The sequence below is a fragment of the Rana temporaria genome, chromosome 12 (genome assembly GCF_905171775.1).
Source record: "Rana temporaria chromosome 12, aRanTem1.1, whole genome shotgun sequence".
In the NCBI taxonomy this organism is placed as follows: Eukaryota; Metazoa; Chordata; class Amphibia; order Anura; family Ranidae; genus Rana; species Rana temporaria.
The window spans coordinates 145,582,304-145,597,658 of record NC_053500.1 but is presented as its reverse complement, the minus strand read 5'-3'; the positions used below and the strand labels follow the sequence as shown (position 1 = coordinate 145,597,658).

The window sequence follows — 15,355 nt, the reverse complement described above, 5'->3', positions numbered from 1 at the left end:
GAGCTGTGGGAGGGGCCCAGCAGACACCACCCATTATAGGCTGCCTGTAGAACACTACAGGAGGGGGCAGAGATAAGACTAGCCACCCTGCACAAGGAGAGAGAGAGAACAGAGCTGTGGTCGGGGCACAGCAGATCCCACCCATTACAGGCTGCCTGGAGAAAAACTACAGGAGGGGGCAGAGACAAGACCAGTACCAATGCACAAGAAGAGAGAGAGCAGAGCTGTGGGAGGGGCCCAGTTGACCCCACCCATTACAAGCTGCCTGAAGAAAACTACAGGAGGGGCGGAGACAAGACTAGCCACCCTGCACAAGGAGAAAGAGAGCAGAGCTGTGGGAGGGGCACAGCAGATCCCACCCACTACAGGCTGCCTGCAGAAAACTACAGGAGGGGGCAGAGAGCTGTGGGAGGGGCCCAGCAGACTCCACCCATTATAGGCTGCCTGTAGAAAACTACAGGAGGGGGCAGAGATAAGACCAGTCACCCTGCACAAGGAGAGAGAGAGCAGAGCTGTGGGAGGGGCCCAGCTGACCCCACCCATTACAAGCTGCCTGTAGAAAACTACAGGAGGGGCAGAGACAAGACTAGCCACCCTGCACAAGGAGAGAGAGAGAGAGCAGAGCTGTGGGAGGGGCCCAGCAGACCCCACCCATTATAGGCTGCCTGTAGAAAACTACAGGCGGGGGCAGAGATAAGACCAGTCCCATTGCACAAGGAGAGAGAGAGCAGAGCTGTGGGAGGGGCACAGTAGATCCCGCCCACTACAGGATGCCTGTAGAAAACGACAGGAGGGGCGGAGACAAGACCAGCCCCCCTGCACAAGGAGCGAGAGCAGGAGCGGGCGGTCTTTATTACAGGAAGTCTTACACTGGATTACTGTACAGATCTGGAAGAAATACACAAAGATCACCGAGATTCAGAGAAGAATCCACACATAATGGAAGGATTTGGTCAGTTTTGATTTATCCTGGTGTTGAGCTTTAATTACACTGGCGGTAAGTCATGTTGTCACTCTCCCGCCACTTGTCTCGGTCACGGCACACATCCGATAATCTGTTTACACACTAAACTGCCATTGCATCACTCTAGTTCCGGTCTCCACAGTTATTACAGCAGGAAAACTGAGTCATGAGCACCAAAGAAAACATAAAAAAAAAAAAAAAACACTGTAAAAATGCAGCCGATGCTTCCACAATCACAGCATAGAGACCGCGCGAGAAGAAGACGAGTCCCTGAGGGTCTCAGGACTTCTCAAAAATCGACAGCCATCGTCACCCAAAGCAACCAATCGGGATCCCTCCCTTTAAGTTTGGGGAAGAATCGGAAAGTACAGGAAGGAAGAAAATTATTGGCTGCTGTGGGCCCACAGTCTAACCCCCCCCCACCCCACCCCCCCCCCAATAGCTAGTTAATCTTGAAATCCGCATTGGCCATACATGGATCAGAAATTGGTTGAATTTGGCTTCATTTCGATTCACGTATGGCCTGGCTTTACAATACAGCTTAAGATCGAATGTAAAGAAATCTCCTCACCTGACCACGTCGGGCGCCGCGCCTTCATTAGAAAGGGACATCTGAAGGTGCCGTTCTTTGGTTAGCAGCTCATCGACAAGGTTCTGCCTTCGATCCCCTTCCAGCTGGGTGCTGTGAACCATGCAAGTCAAGGATTTTCTATACAATTTGTTGCAGAGTAATACCTTCCTTATTGCAAGCTTTAATCACCACCCCCCCCCCCCCCCCACCACTCTCACCCACAGTACTTTTACTGTGAGCATGCAGCAGCTGTACAGCACAGTGCACATGCGCACTGGCACCCTCCCTCCCTCTGGACACTGGACTAGATGGTGCCGGATGTCCTCCAGGCAGAAAATGAGACGGGGCTCTATCTGACATGCTGCAACTTTTAATTCGGCACACCACGTGTTCCACGGAGCGCTCCGCAGCCTCGGCCATAGGAAAGTCCCCGGCTTCGGCCTAGCTCCGGAGCGGCGGCCATCTTGGTACACCCGGCGGCGGCTGTCTCGTCAGGAAGTGACGTTTTGCCGCCGCCATCTTGCTCCACCCCAGTAGAGACAGTCGGCTTGCCTAGTAACCAGTGCACAGCGTGAGAGTCTGCACCGCCTCAGCTCGCTGATTACAGACCCGGGACCACAACCGCAGACATGAGGAGAAAGTATCTGAGATCTGCACCTGCGGGTAGGAGAGACACCATCACCCGGGGAGCATGACTGTCTGTACTGAGCGGAGGAGGGGGACACCTGTGACACCAGAGAGGAGGGGACCAGTGTCACTGGGGTCCCCCTCCTCTCCTCTCTGGTGTCCCCCTCCTCTCCTCTCTGGTGTCACTGGGGTCCCCCTCCTCTCTGGTGTCACTGGGGTCCCCCTCCTCTCTGGTGTCACTGGGGTCCCCCTCCTCTCTGGTGTCACTGGGGTCCCTCTCCTCTCTGGTGTCACTGGGGTCCCCCTCCTCTCTGGTGTCACTGGGGTCCCCCTCCTCTCTGGTGTCACTGGGGTCCCCCTCCTCTCTGGTGTCACTGGGGTCCCCCTCCTCTCTGGTGTCACTGGGGTACCTCTCCTCTCTGGTGTCACTGGGGTCCCCCTCCTCTCTGGTGTCACTGGGGTCCCCCTCCTCTCTGGTGTCACTGGGGTCCCCCTCCTCTCTGGTGTCACTGGGGTCCCCCTCCTCTCTGGTGTCACTGGGGTCCCCCTCCTCTCCTCTCTGGTGTCACTGGGGTCCCTCTCCTCTCCGGTGTCATTGGGGTCCCCCTCCTCTCCGGTGTCCCTCTCCTCTCTGGTGTCACTGGGGTCCCTCTCCTCTCTGGTGTCACTGGGGTCCCCCTCCTCTCCTCTCTGGTGTCACTGGGGTCCCCCTCCTCTCTGGTGTCACCCTCCTCTCCTCTCTGGTGTCACTGAGGAGAGGAGGGGGACCCCAGTGACACCAGAGAGGAGGGGGACACCAGTGACACCAGAGAGGAGGAGGGACACCAGTGACACCAGAGAGGAGGGGGGACACCAGTGACACCAGAGAGGAGGAGGGACACCAGAGAGGAGGAGGCATCGCACTCCTGAACCCTGCGCTCCCTACGCAGCGCACTCCTGAACCCTGCGCTCCCTACGCAGCGCACTCCTGAACCCTGCGCTCCCTACGCAGCGCAAGAAAACTGGAGTGCAGATACAACCGGCCCTCTGAGGGCAACCAATCTGCTGATGCGGCCCCCGATGAATTTGAGTTTGACACCCCTGCTGTAGAGGGTGGAATTCCAAGGGGGGGGGGGGGGGGTCAGCGGAAGCTGTACGGGAAGGATACATCTGACGTGTGGACACCGATCTCAGGAGGGAATCCCTTAGCTGTTCGATCCGCTCATTCAGTTTCTTCATCAGGGTGCGAATGGTCACCATGACCTGTGGGGCGAGAAAAAAAAATTGCACGATTAAAGCCAAATCTAATTTATCAAATGTATGTATAATAGATATAGAGATATATATATATATATAATATACTGAACAGAAACATCAGATTCAGCCCACGCTTTTCGGGAGTTAGGTTTCCCACCTTATATACCATTTTTCTGCCCAAGTTGGGGGTACACGAGGACTAAGGTTGAGAACCACTGGCATAGACCATGTGATCAGGACAGCCTGAAAAACTGACCGGCGGACCAGCCTGTGTGTAAGGGGACTTAAAGCGGAGGTTCCACCCGCGATTTATTTTAATTTTTTTTAAAGTCAGCAGCTACAAACATCTTTCAGCATCTTTCAGCATTTTTCTGGGGGTTTTTTTGCGCATCTTTATGCACGGTTTTGGTGAATTTTTGTGCGCGACTTGTGAGTTTTATGTGTGATTTTTTTTTTTTATTACCCAAATAGAGAAAACTCATCTGTTACATCATTCGTTGCTAGATATTTCAGCCTTTCTTTCATTTTCTTTTTTTATTATTATTTTTTATTTTATTTTTCGTCAGGGTAAGGGGTTAGAGTTAAGGTAGGATTATGGATTTATTTATTTTTTTGTTAGTGTGTTACTACTACAACAAATAACAATAACATTATTATTATTTTTAATAAATTAATACATAATAATAAATAATAATAATAAATATAATAAATAATAATAATAATAATAAATAAATAATAATAAATAATAATAATAAATCCTAAATAAATTCAATAAATGAACACTAAATAATAATTATAATAATAAAGAATTAACCCCCTAAGCCTAGGAAAAAAAAAAAAACGAAAAACCTTAAAACACAAAATAAATACATTACTATTAATTACCACAGCGCAAACCGTACCATAATAAAGTACACATTTCTTTCTAATATATATATATGTGTATGTATTTGAGTTATAGTTGATGCACAATTACACATAATTGTATTTATTTTGTGTTTTAAGGCTTTTCGTTTTTTTTTTTTTCTAGGCTTAGGGAGTTAATTCTTTATTATTATTATTATTATTATTATTATTATTATTATTATTATTATTATTATTATTATTATTTAGTATTCATTTATTGAATTTATTTAGGATTATTTTTATTTATTAATAAAAATAATAATAATAATAATAATAATAATAATAATAATAATAATAATAATATTGTTACTTGTTGTAGTAGTAACACACTAACAAAAAAAATAATACAAAAATAAATAAATACATAAATAATCCTAGCCCCAAATCCCAACCCTAACCTTGGGGTAGATTCAGATAGATTCGCGGATTTTTAGATCCGCGTAATCTATCTGATTTATGATCCACCGGCGCAAGTTTGAGAGGCTAGTGCTGTATTCAGAAAGCACTTAACTCGTAAATCCCCCGGCGGAATTCAAATTCCGCGGCTAGGGAGAGTGTAGTATTTAAATCAGGCGCGTCCCCGCGACGATTTAACTGCGCATGCGCCGCCGGCTAAATTTCCCAGCGTGCATTGCTCCAAATGACGTCGCTAGGACGTCGCTGGTTTCGGCGTGAACGTAAATTACGTCCATCCGTATTCGCGAACGACTTACGCAAAGGACGTAAAAATTCAAAACTCGGCGTGGGAACGACGGCCATACTTAACATAGGATACGCCGCATATAGCAGGGGTAACTATCCGCCGGAAAAAGCTGAACGCAAACAACGTAAAAAAAAAGCGACGGGCGGGCGTTCGTTTCTGAAGCGGCGGATCTCCTCATTTGCATATTTGTCGCGAGTAAAACACGAAACGCCACCTAGCGGCCAGCGGGAGATTGCAGCCTAAGATCCGACGGTGTAAGTCACTTACACCTGGCGGATCTTAGGGAGATCTATGCGGAACCTTCTATGAATCAGTCGCATAGATCCGACCGACGGAACTCAGAGATACGACGGCGTGTCAGGAGATACGCCGTCGTATCTCTACCTGAATCTCCCCCCTTAACTCTAACCCCCTTACCCTGACGAAAAAAATTAAATAAAAAATAATAATAATGAAAAAAGAAATGAAAGAAAAGCTGAAATACCTAGCAACGAATGATGCAACAGATGAGTTTTCTCTATTGGGTAATGAAAAAAAATATCACGCATTAAAAAAAAAAAACGCACAAGTCGCGCCCAAAAACCGTGCATATATATATATATATAAAAATAAATAAAATATGTTAAAGTAGGGCAGTGCTGCATCGCAAAAAAAAAAAAACGCCTGGTCATAAAGTGGGGGACAAACCTTCCAGAGTTAAATGACATGTTTGTTATTTAAAAAAAAAAAAAATAATGAAATGAAACCTTTACAATGGGGAGGTACGTGATCTGCGGCTGATAAAGAAGGTACGTGATCTGCGGCTAATAAAGGAGGTACGTGATCTGCGGCTAATAAAGGAGGTACGTGATCTGCGGCTAATAAAGGAGGTACGTGATCTGCGGCTGATAAAGGAGGTACGTGATCTGCGGCTGATAAAGGAGGTACGTGATCTGCGGCTGATGAAGGAGGTACGTGATCTGCGGCTGATGAAGGAGGTACGTGATCTGCGGCTGATAAAGGAGGTACGTGATCTGCGGCTGATAAAGGAGGTACGTGATCTGCGGCTGAGGAGTTGCTCATCATGTTTACGTTTTGTGAACATCGTCATGGAAAGAAAAATAGAACCCAAAAAAAACAGAATTGGAGGAGAAGAAAGATTGATGAGTGTTTTCTATACACAGAATTCTCCGGTAATTATAGAGGAGGGAGGAGATCCATCCGGAGATCACGTGAGCGCCTCGATGAGGGAAAAACACTGACTGTCCTCACAGGAGACAAAGACACCGAGAGATAAATGTCCGTCACTCGTTACATTGTCTCCAATTCTACCACTTCATGGGGGAGATTCACCAATCCCTTCCACACAGAGCATGGGAGCCAATCAGCTTCTACAATGAAGCTTTGACAATAAAACCTGGAAGCCGATTGGTTACTATGCACTCAGTAGTAACCCCCAGCTCTGCTGATCCGCTAGGAGGATCGACATCTAGACTTTACAGATACAACCGTTGAGGTCAACCATAATCCTGATGTAGCCAGCCATAAAATTGAGATCGACACCCCTGCTATAAGAAATGGGTTAAAAATGAAGCACAATTCATCCCTTTAACACCCCCCCCCCCCCCCCCACACAAGACTTTACCCTGGTGGGGTTCTCTCCATTCCGCAGGTATCGCTCCCTCTCGTGGATTTTCTCGGCGATCTCCTGGGCGAGGTGATACGTGTCATCGTAGATCGATAACCTGCATCCAGAATACAAATCACACTCCGTCAGTCAGAAACCGAGACCTTCTTCTCTACTGAACCCCCAAACACATCCAGGATACTTCTTTATCATCGCAGAAAGGAAAATATAGATTTTTTTCTTTTAAATTGTCGCTCTATTTTTGTTTATAGCACAAAAAATAAAAACCGCAGAGGAGATCAAATACCCCCAAAATAAAGCTCTATTTGTGGGGAAAAAAGGACACCAATTTTGTTTGGGTACAGTGTTGCACGACAGCGCAATTGCCCCCCCCCCCACACAGGTGTGCACTGTCCCCCCCCCACACACAGGTGCATGTTGTACCCCCCCCCACACAGGTGTACGCCGTAATCCCCCCCCCCCCCGCACACAGGTGTACGCTGTACTTCCCCCCGTATAGGTGCACGCTGTAATTCCCCCCCCCTGCACAGGTGCACGCTGTACTTCCCCCCCCCCCCCCCCCACAGGTGCACGCTAGTACTTCCCCCCCCCCCCCGCACACAGGTGCACGCTGTACCCCCCCCTACACACACACAGGTGCACGCTGGTACTCCCCCCCCCCCCCTGCACAGGTGTATGCTGTATTCCCCCGCACAGGTGTACACTGTACTGCCCCCCATGTGAACAAGGCCCAAAAATCCTTCCCAATACATTGTATCGTATTCGTATTGTCTCCTCGTATTATTTAATTATTCACTCGCCCTATAAAAAAATTTACCCCCCCCCCCCCCTTCAGGGTCAATCCATTCTTTTTGCGATTCGGCACTGCGTTAATCTAACTGACGATTGTGCGACGCTGCACCCAAATAAAATTGACGTCCTTTTTTTCTTCCCACAAATAGAGATTTATTTTTGCGGTTTTTATTTTTTGTACTTTAAACAAAAAAAAAAAGACAGAATTATATATTTTTTACTTTCTGCTATAAAAACATATCCAAAAAAAAAATAATGTAAAATCAAATCTAATTTCTTCATCAATTTCGGTCAATATGTATTCCGGGGGACATGGAGCCGGTGGTCCCCGCCGATCAGCTCCTGTTTATAATCACAGCGGGAGCGACGCCCATTCACACCCCCTCCCCCCCCCCCTGGAAGTGCAGATCACCATCATAGCGCAGGAAATAAAAACCGCAGAGGTGATCAAATACCAACAAAAGCTTCATTTATTGGGGGGAAAAGCGCTTACACTTTATTTGGAAACAGCTCCGGGTTTGGCTCCGACACAGAGCTTACACAGGGATGAGGCCCCCGCGGCTCCGACAGAGCTTACACAGGGATGTGGCCCCGACACAGAGCTTACACAGGGATGAGGCCCCCGGGGCTCCAACACAGAGCTTACACAGGGATGAGGCCCCCGGGGCTCCAACACAGAGCTTACACAGGGATGAGGGCCCCGTGGCTCCAACACAGAGCTTACGCAGGGATGAGGGCCCCCAGTGCTCCGACACAGAGCTTACACAGGGATGAGGGCCCCCAGTGCTCCGACACAGAGCTTACACAGGGATGAGGGCCCCGCGGCTCCGACACAGAGCTTACACAGGGATGAGGACCCTGCAGCTCCGACACAGAGCTTACACAGGGATGAGGCCCCTGCGGCTCCGACACAGAGCTTACACAGGGATGAGGGCCCCCGCGGCTCCGACACAGAGCTTACGCAGGGATGAGGGCCCAGTGGCTCCGACACAGAGCTTCCACAGGGATGAGGGCCCCCGCGGCTCCGACACAGAGCTTCCACAGGGATGAGGGCCCCCGCGGCTCCGACACAGAGCTTCCACAGGGATGAGGGCCCCCGCGGCTCCGACACAGAGCTTCCACAGGGATGAGGGCCCCCGCGGCTCCGACACAGAGCTTACACAGGGATGAGGCCCCCGCGGCTCCGACACAGAGCTTACACAGGGATGAGGGCCCCGAGGCTCCGACACAGAGCTTACACAGGGATGAGGCCCCCGCGGCTCCGACACAGAGCTTACACAGGGATGAGGGCCCCGAGGCTCCGACACAGAGCTTACACAGGGATGAGGGGGTCCACGGCTCCGACACAGAGCTTACACAGGGATGAGGCCCCCATGGCTCCGACATAAAGCTTACACAGGGATGAGGCCCCCGCGGCTCCGACACAGAGCTTACAGAGGGATGAGGGCCCCGACACAGAGCTTACACAGGGATGAGGCCCCCGGGGCTCCGACACAGAGCTTACACAGAGATGAGGGACCCCGTGGCTCCGACACAGAGCTTACACAAAGCTGAGGGGCCCCCAAGACACCAGTAACACCCCCCAGAACTGGTTTTATATGGTGGGCAGCCATAAAACTGGAGGTAGAAGCTTCGCCTGACTCTCCAGCTGCGGGATAACGAAAGGGACAACTACTCCCAGCATGCCAAGGGGGCCTCTCTGAGCCTGCGTCCCCTCCACCGCTCTATATACCCACCAGGGATCCGGAGCCATCTCTTCAGCCGCTGCACACCGGCGACACTTCCTGTTTGTGTCACGTGACGGACGGCGCGGCCGGAGGGACAAATGTATCGGGCAGAGGGAGCGCGAAGCTGGAATGGTGCTCAGTGAGGGCCGGGAGAGGGGGACATCTAGCGGTCACTGGAGGAATTGTCTTTATATTGATTATATGCTGTATTAATGGAACACCTATGCCTCAGCAACTTGCAAGCGCAACTGGAGACAATTTTTTTTGTTTTGTTTTGGGTGGAGTGGGGAATTGGTAGAACCCCTACCAGGTTTTTATTGCTCAGAGAAAATATATAAGAGGTGCTAAAACTCCAGTTGTTAATACCCTGCATTGCAAGAACCCTCGTCAGATCAACGGAAGAAAGTTAGATAGCTTCACTGAGACTCCGCCTGCGTCCTAGTAACAGGAGAAAATGAAGCGGCGTCATTGAAAATCCACCTGCGTCCTAGCAATAGAAAAAAGTTAGGCGCAGTCATTAAGAATTCGCCTGCGTCCTAGCAACTGAAGAATGTGAGGCAGCCTTACTTGAGAATCAGCCTGTATCCTAGCAACAAAAGAATGTTAGGAGGCGTCATTGAGAATCCACCTGCGTCCTAGCAACGAAGGAATGTTAGGAAGCATCATTGAGAATCCACCTGCGTCCTAGCAACGAAGGAATGTTAGGAGGCGTCATTGAGAATCCACCTGCGTCCTAGCAACGAAGGAATGTTAGGAGGCGTCATTGAGAATCCACCTGCGTCCTAGTAACAGAAGAATGTTAGGAGGCGTCATTGAGAATCCACCTGCGTCCTAGCAACGAAGGAATGTTAGGAGGCGTCATTGAGAATCCACCTGCGTCCTAGCAACGAAGGAATGTTAGGAGGCGTCATTGAGAATCCACCTGCGTCCTAGCAACGAAGGAATGTTAGGAGGCGTCATTGAGAATCCACCTGCGTCCTAGTAACAGAAGAATGTTAGGAGGCGTCATTGAGAATCCACCTGCATCCTAGCAACGGAAGAATGTTAGACGGCATTACTGAGAATCCGCCTGGATCCTAGCAAAGGAAGAAGGTTAGGAGGCATCACCGAGAACCCACCTGCATCCTAGCAACAGGAGAATGTAAGGTGCAATTAAGCAGCTTTAAGAAGCTGCCTGCATCCTAGCAATGGTAGGACACTAGGAAGTTTCATTGAGAAGCCACCTGCATCCTCACTATGGAAGGGTACTAGGTGGTTTCTTGAGAAGCCATCTGCATTATAGCAACAGAAGTACACTAAAGCTGGCCATACATGGATAGAATTTCCATCCATATATGGCTCAGTGGTTGCACAGAAGTCAATCTAACTCACTATAGACTGCAACGCTGATCAGTGTTTTCTAACACTCTCCCCACTGTCCACATACAGGATTCACCCATCCACCTCGTGTGTGTGGATGGGTGAATATGGTCAGTTTTTTTCTTTGTTTAACCCACTGATTGAACGAAACAAACTGATCCATCTGTGGACTGCCTAAGCGGCTATATGGAGAAGCTGCCTGCATCCTAGCAATGGAAGGGCACTAAACAGATTTAAGATACGCCTGCATCCTAGCAACAGAATGACACCTTGCAATTTCTATGACAAACCGCCTCTGTCCTAGCAACAGAAGGATACTAAGCTTCTTCACTTAAAAGCTGCCTACATCCTAGCAATGGAAAGATGCTAAGTGGCTTTAATAAGCGCCTGCATCCTAGCAACAGAAGAACACTTTGCAACTTCTATGAGTAACTGCCTGCATCCTAGCAACATAAGGATACTAAGCATCTCCACTTAAAAGCTGACTCCATCCTAACAACATAAGGACACCTTCTATGAGTAACCGCCTGCGTCCTAGCAACAGAAGGATACTAAGCTTTTTCACTGAAAAGCTGCCTAAATCCTAGCATTGGAAGAACGCTAAGCAGCTTTAGAGAAACACCTGCATCCTAGCAACAAGACACCTTGCAACTTCTATGAGTAACCGCCTGCGTCCTAGCAACCGAAGGATACTAAGCTTCTTCACTTAAAAGCTGCCTACATCCTAGCAATGGAAGGGCACTAAGCAGCTTTATGAAGCGCCTGCATCCTAGCAACAGAAGAACACCTTGCAATTTCTATGACAAACCGCCTCCGTCCTAGCAACAGAAGGATACTAAGCCTCTTCATTGAAAAGCTGCCTACATCCTAGCAATGGAAGAACGCTAAACGGCTTTAAGAAGCACCTGCATCCTAGCAACAGAAGAACACTTTGCAACTTCTATGAGTAACTGAGTGCGTCCTAACAACAGAAGGATACTAAGCATCTCCACTTAAAAGCTGCCTCCATCCTAGCAATGGAAAGACGCTAAGTGGCTTTAATAAGTGCCTGCATCCTAGCAACAGGACACCTTGCAACTTCTATGAGTAACCGCCTGCGTCCTAGCAACAGAAGGATACTAAGCTTTTTCACTGAAAAGCTGCCTAAATCCTAGCATTGGAAGAACGCTAAGCAGCTTTAGAGAAACACCTGCATCCTAGCAACAAGACACCTTGCAACTTCTATGAGTAATTGCCTGCGTCCTAGCAACAGAAGGATACTAAGCTTTTTCACTTAAAAGTTGCCTACATCCTAGCAATGGAAGGGCACTAAGCAGCTTTTGGAAGCGCCTGCATCCTAGCAACAGAATGACACTTTGCAACTTCTATGAGTAACCGCCTGCATCCTAGCAACAGAAGGATACTAAGCTTCTTCACTGAAAAGCTGCCTACATCCTAGCAATGTAAGAACGCTAAGCGGCTTTAAGAAGCGCCTGCATCCTAGCAACAGAAGGACACCTTGCAACAACTTCTATGAATAACCGCCTGCGTCCTAGCAACAGAAGGATACTAAGCTTCTTCACTGAAAAGCTGCCTGCCTCCTAGCAACAGAAGGATGCTAAGCGGCTTCAAGAAGATGCAGCTTCTCTTCATTTCCTGTCTGGGTACTCCGGAACATTAGGAGCTGTAGCAGGTCAGACAGAACCCATCTAATTTCTTGGCTGAAGGACATCCAGGATCATCTTTCCTGCCCGGCCTGACTGTCCCTGACCCCGCCCCTTCCAATCACTGGATTTCAGTGTTTAATCACGCCCGAGTGTCTCAGAGTTTCTCAGAGTGTTTTTCCGAATGTGTCTCTGGCGCCCCCCGCACCTCTGGCCACATGCGGTACTGCATACACCAGCAGTGGCACTGGAACGCATTATCTGAGTTTCCATTGATTCCTATGGGGAAACTCGCTTTGATATACGAGTGCTTTGAAATACAAGCATTCTTCTGGAGCGAATTATGCTCGCAATCCAAGGTACTACCGTATTTGCATGTGAGCAGGGTTGAGGGTTCTTGAGAGGAGTACTGAGGGCGGGGGTCTGCTGGCTCCTCCCACCAGCCACGATCTGCCTGCACTGCATCGAGACGCTCATAGAGACCCAGTGATGATTTCAGCAGGCATAAATTAGGTATATAATGGAAAATAAAAAATGTTTTATTGAAATTTTTTAATTAGCATGTTTTTATGGCGGGCGGGGGGAGGAGCCAGGGAAGGCAAAACATAAGCATAATAAACTTCAGATTTAATTTACCGTGGCTCTGTTTACAGAAAATTGATCAATTTTGGGCTCCGGGCGTGTCCCGTGTTGAAGTGCGCTGTAATAACTGTGATATTGCAACACTGCGTGGAAATATCAACACAGCCGGAGAGTATACACAACACGGGGGGTCACGATCCCTGCACTGCGCTCCTGTTATTGCCATCGGTTACCTCAAGCCGCTTCCATCCCATGACTCTTATTTATAGCAACATTTCCACTCGGCGTCTGTGCCGGGGGGGGGGGGGTCACGGAGGACGGGGGGGGGGGGTCACAGAGGATGGGGGGGGGGGGGAGTCGGAGGATCACAGCTACAGCCACTGCGAGCGATTTACACAACAAACACGAGACGGGGGACTTGCTGCTTTTCTTTTTTTTTTTTACAAGGATGAAACTTCTTCCCATAATGAAAAATTAACTCTTGTGCAGAGGCCTAACTAGAAATCATATCTTGTTGGTACAGGAGATGGTCAGAGACTGCAGACATGATACAAGAGATGGTCAGAGATTGCGGACATGATACAAGAGATGGTCCGAGACTGCAGACATGATACAAGAGATGGTTAGAGACTGCAGACATGATACAAGAGATGGTCAGAGACTGCAGACATGCTACAAGAGACGGTCAGAGATTGCAGACATGCTACAAGGGATGGTCAGAGATTGCGGACATGATACAAGAGATGGTCAGAGAATGCAGACATGATACAGGAGATGGTCAGAGACTGCAGACATGATACAAGAGATGGTCAGAGATTTGCAGACATGATACAAGAGATGGTCAGAGACTGCAGACATGATACAGGAGATGGTCAGAGACTGCAGACATGATACAAGAGATGGTTAGAGACTGCAGACATGCTACAAGAGATGGTTAGAGACTGCAGACATGATACAAGAGATGGTTAGAGACTACAGACATGATACAAGAGATGGTTAGAGACTGCAGACATGATACAAGAGATGGTCAGAGACTGCAGACATGATACAAGAGATGGTCAGAGATTTGCAGACATGATACAAGAGATGGTCAGAGACTGCAGACATGATACAGGAGATGGTCAGAGACTGCAGACATGATACAAGAGATGGTCAGAGATTTGCAGACATGATACAAGAGATGGTCAGAGACTGCAGACATGATACAGGAGATGGTCAGAGACTGCAGACATGCTACAAGAGATGGTCAGAGACTGCAGACATGATACAGGAGATGGTCAGAGACTGCAGACATGATACAAGAGATGGTCAGAGATTTGCAGACATGATACAAGAGATGGTCAGAGACTGCAGACATGATACAGGAGATGGTCAGAGACTGCAGACATGCTACAAGAGATGGTCAGAGATTTGCAGACATGATACAAGAGATGGTCAGAGACTGCAGACATGATACAGGAGATGGTCAGAGACTGCAGACATGCTACAAGAGATGGTTAGAGACTGCAGACATGATACAAGAGATGGTTAGAGACTACAGACATGCTACAAGAGATGGTTAGAGACTGCAGACATGATACAAGAGATGGTTAGAGACTACAGACATGATACAAGAGATGGTTAGAGACTGCAGACATGATACAAGAGATGGTTAGAGACTACAGACATGAAACAAGAGATGGTTAGAGGCCGCGGGCATGGTACAGGAGATGGTTAGAGACTGAGGACATCATAGTAAAGATGGTAAGAGAATGGCCATAAAGGTGCACACGGGTTCCCCCCCTCTATGACCAATGGATAGAGTCATGCATTGCATGAATCTATCCCTGGCCACCGATGCCCCCCCCCCCCTTTTCATGCACCATGCTTGGCGCTCCCAGTCCATCCAGGTGCGTTAGAAAAGCAAATGAATATTCGCTTTTCTAACAATGAACCGCCTCTCTGCCAATCAGGTGCCCGGGTCTGTTGCCATGCAGACCCCCCTCCCAGGGAAGGAAGCCCCAAGGAAAGTGAGCACTGATCAGATCCTCCCAATCACTTAGCTTCCCCCCCAGCTGCTGGCCATCAGAGCGAGGACATCTTGTGGCAGAAAACAGGAACTGCAGGGAAATCTCTGGATTGAAGGTGAACATTGCAGCGAAAGCTGGCTTTGTTATTTTTTTTTAATGGGCTTTTCATTTTATCTCGTTATTTTTGTCTGGAAGTCTCTCATAAAGATGCCTGACTTGCACTCCTCCGCACCTCACGGGCTCCTCCGGTCACTTGAGTCATTCCAGAGCACGGAAGGGTGAAATTGGCTTCCCCACAACACAAGAGGGCGGCCAAGAAGAAGCTCGGCTTGCGGTTGGAGTCGCTTATCGCGCCGTTCATCCTGAACTGCGATACGTTTGTATTTCAGCGGCTGTTAATTGTCCCTGGCAGACTCCTCGCCCTGCCTGTTACATTGATTTGTAATCGCTCAGTAATAGAATGCGCCCATTGTTCCTCGTTTATTGCTCCTCTCTCATCGTTTCCTTATTGTGGCGCTAAAAGGAAACAAAGTGGCTACACGTTACCAAAACACAAAACAAACGTCTATCGCTATTTAAAGTGGACTCGATGAAAAATGACATAACGAT

The 15,355-nt window shown here is 48.6% G+C and overlaps 1 protein-coding gene across 2 annotated transcripts in view; it reads right to left on the bottom strand.

Annotated features, from left to right (window-relative positions):
- Positions 1 to 9,257, bottom strand: part of STX8 (syntaxin 8) — a 157,822-nt gene extending 148,565 nt beyond the window's left edge. The window contains exons 1-4 of one of the 2 annotated variants that reach the window (XM_040331123.1): positions 9,163 to 9,256; positions 6,632 to 6,731; positions 3,310 to 3,404; positions 1,536 to 1,646 (exon numbers count right to left, since the gene is read on the bottom strand). In XM_040331123.1, the coding sequence (XP_040187057.1) occupies positions 1,536 to 1,646; positions 3,310 to 3,404; positions 6,632 to 6,731; positions 9,163 to 9,179 (323 nt within the window). In that variant the 5' untranslated portion in view covers positions 9,180 to 9,256. Of the gene's footprint in view, positions 1 to 1,535; positions 1,647 to 3,309; positions 3,405 to 6,631; positions 6,732 to 9,162 lie in introns of both variants that reach the window. The other variant, XM_040331124.1, reaches the window with a different exon arrangement.
- Between the last annotated feature and the right edge of the window lie 6,098 nt (positions 9,258 to 15,355).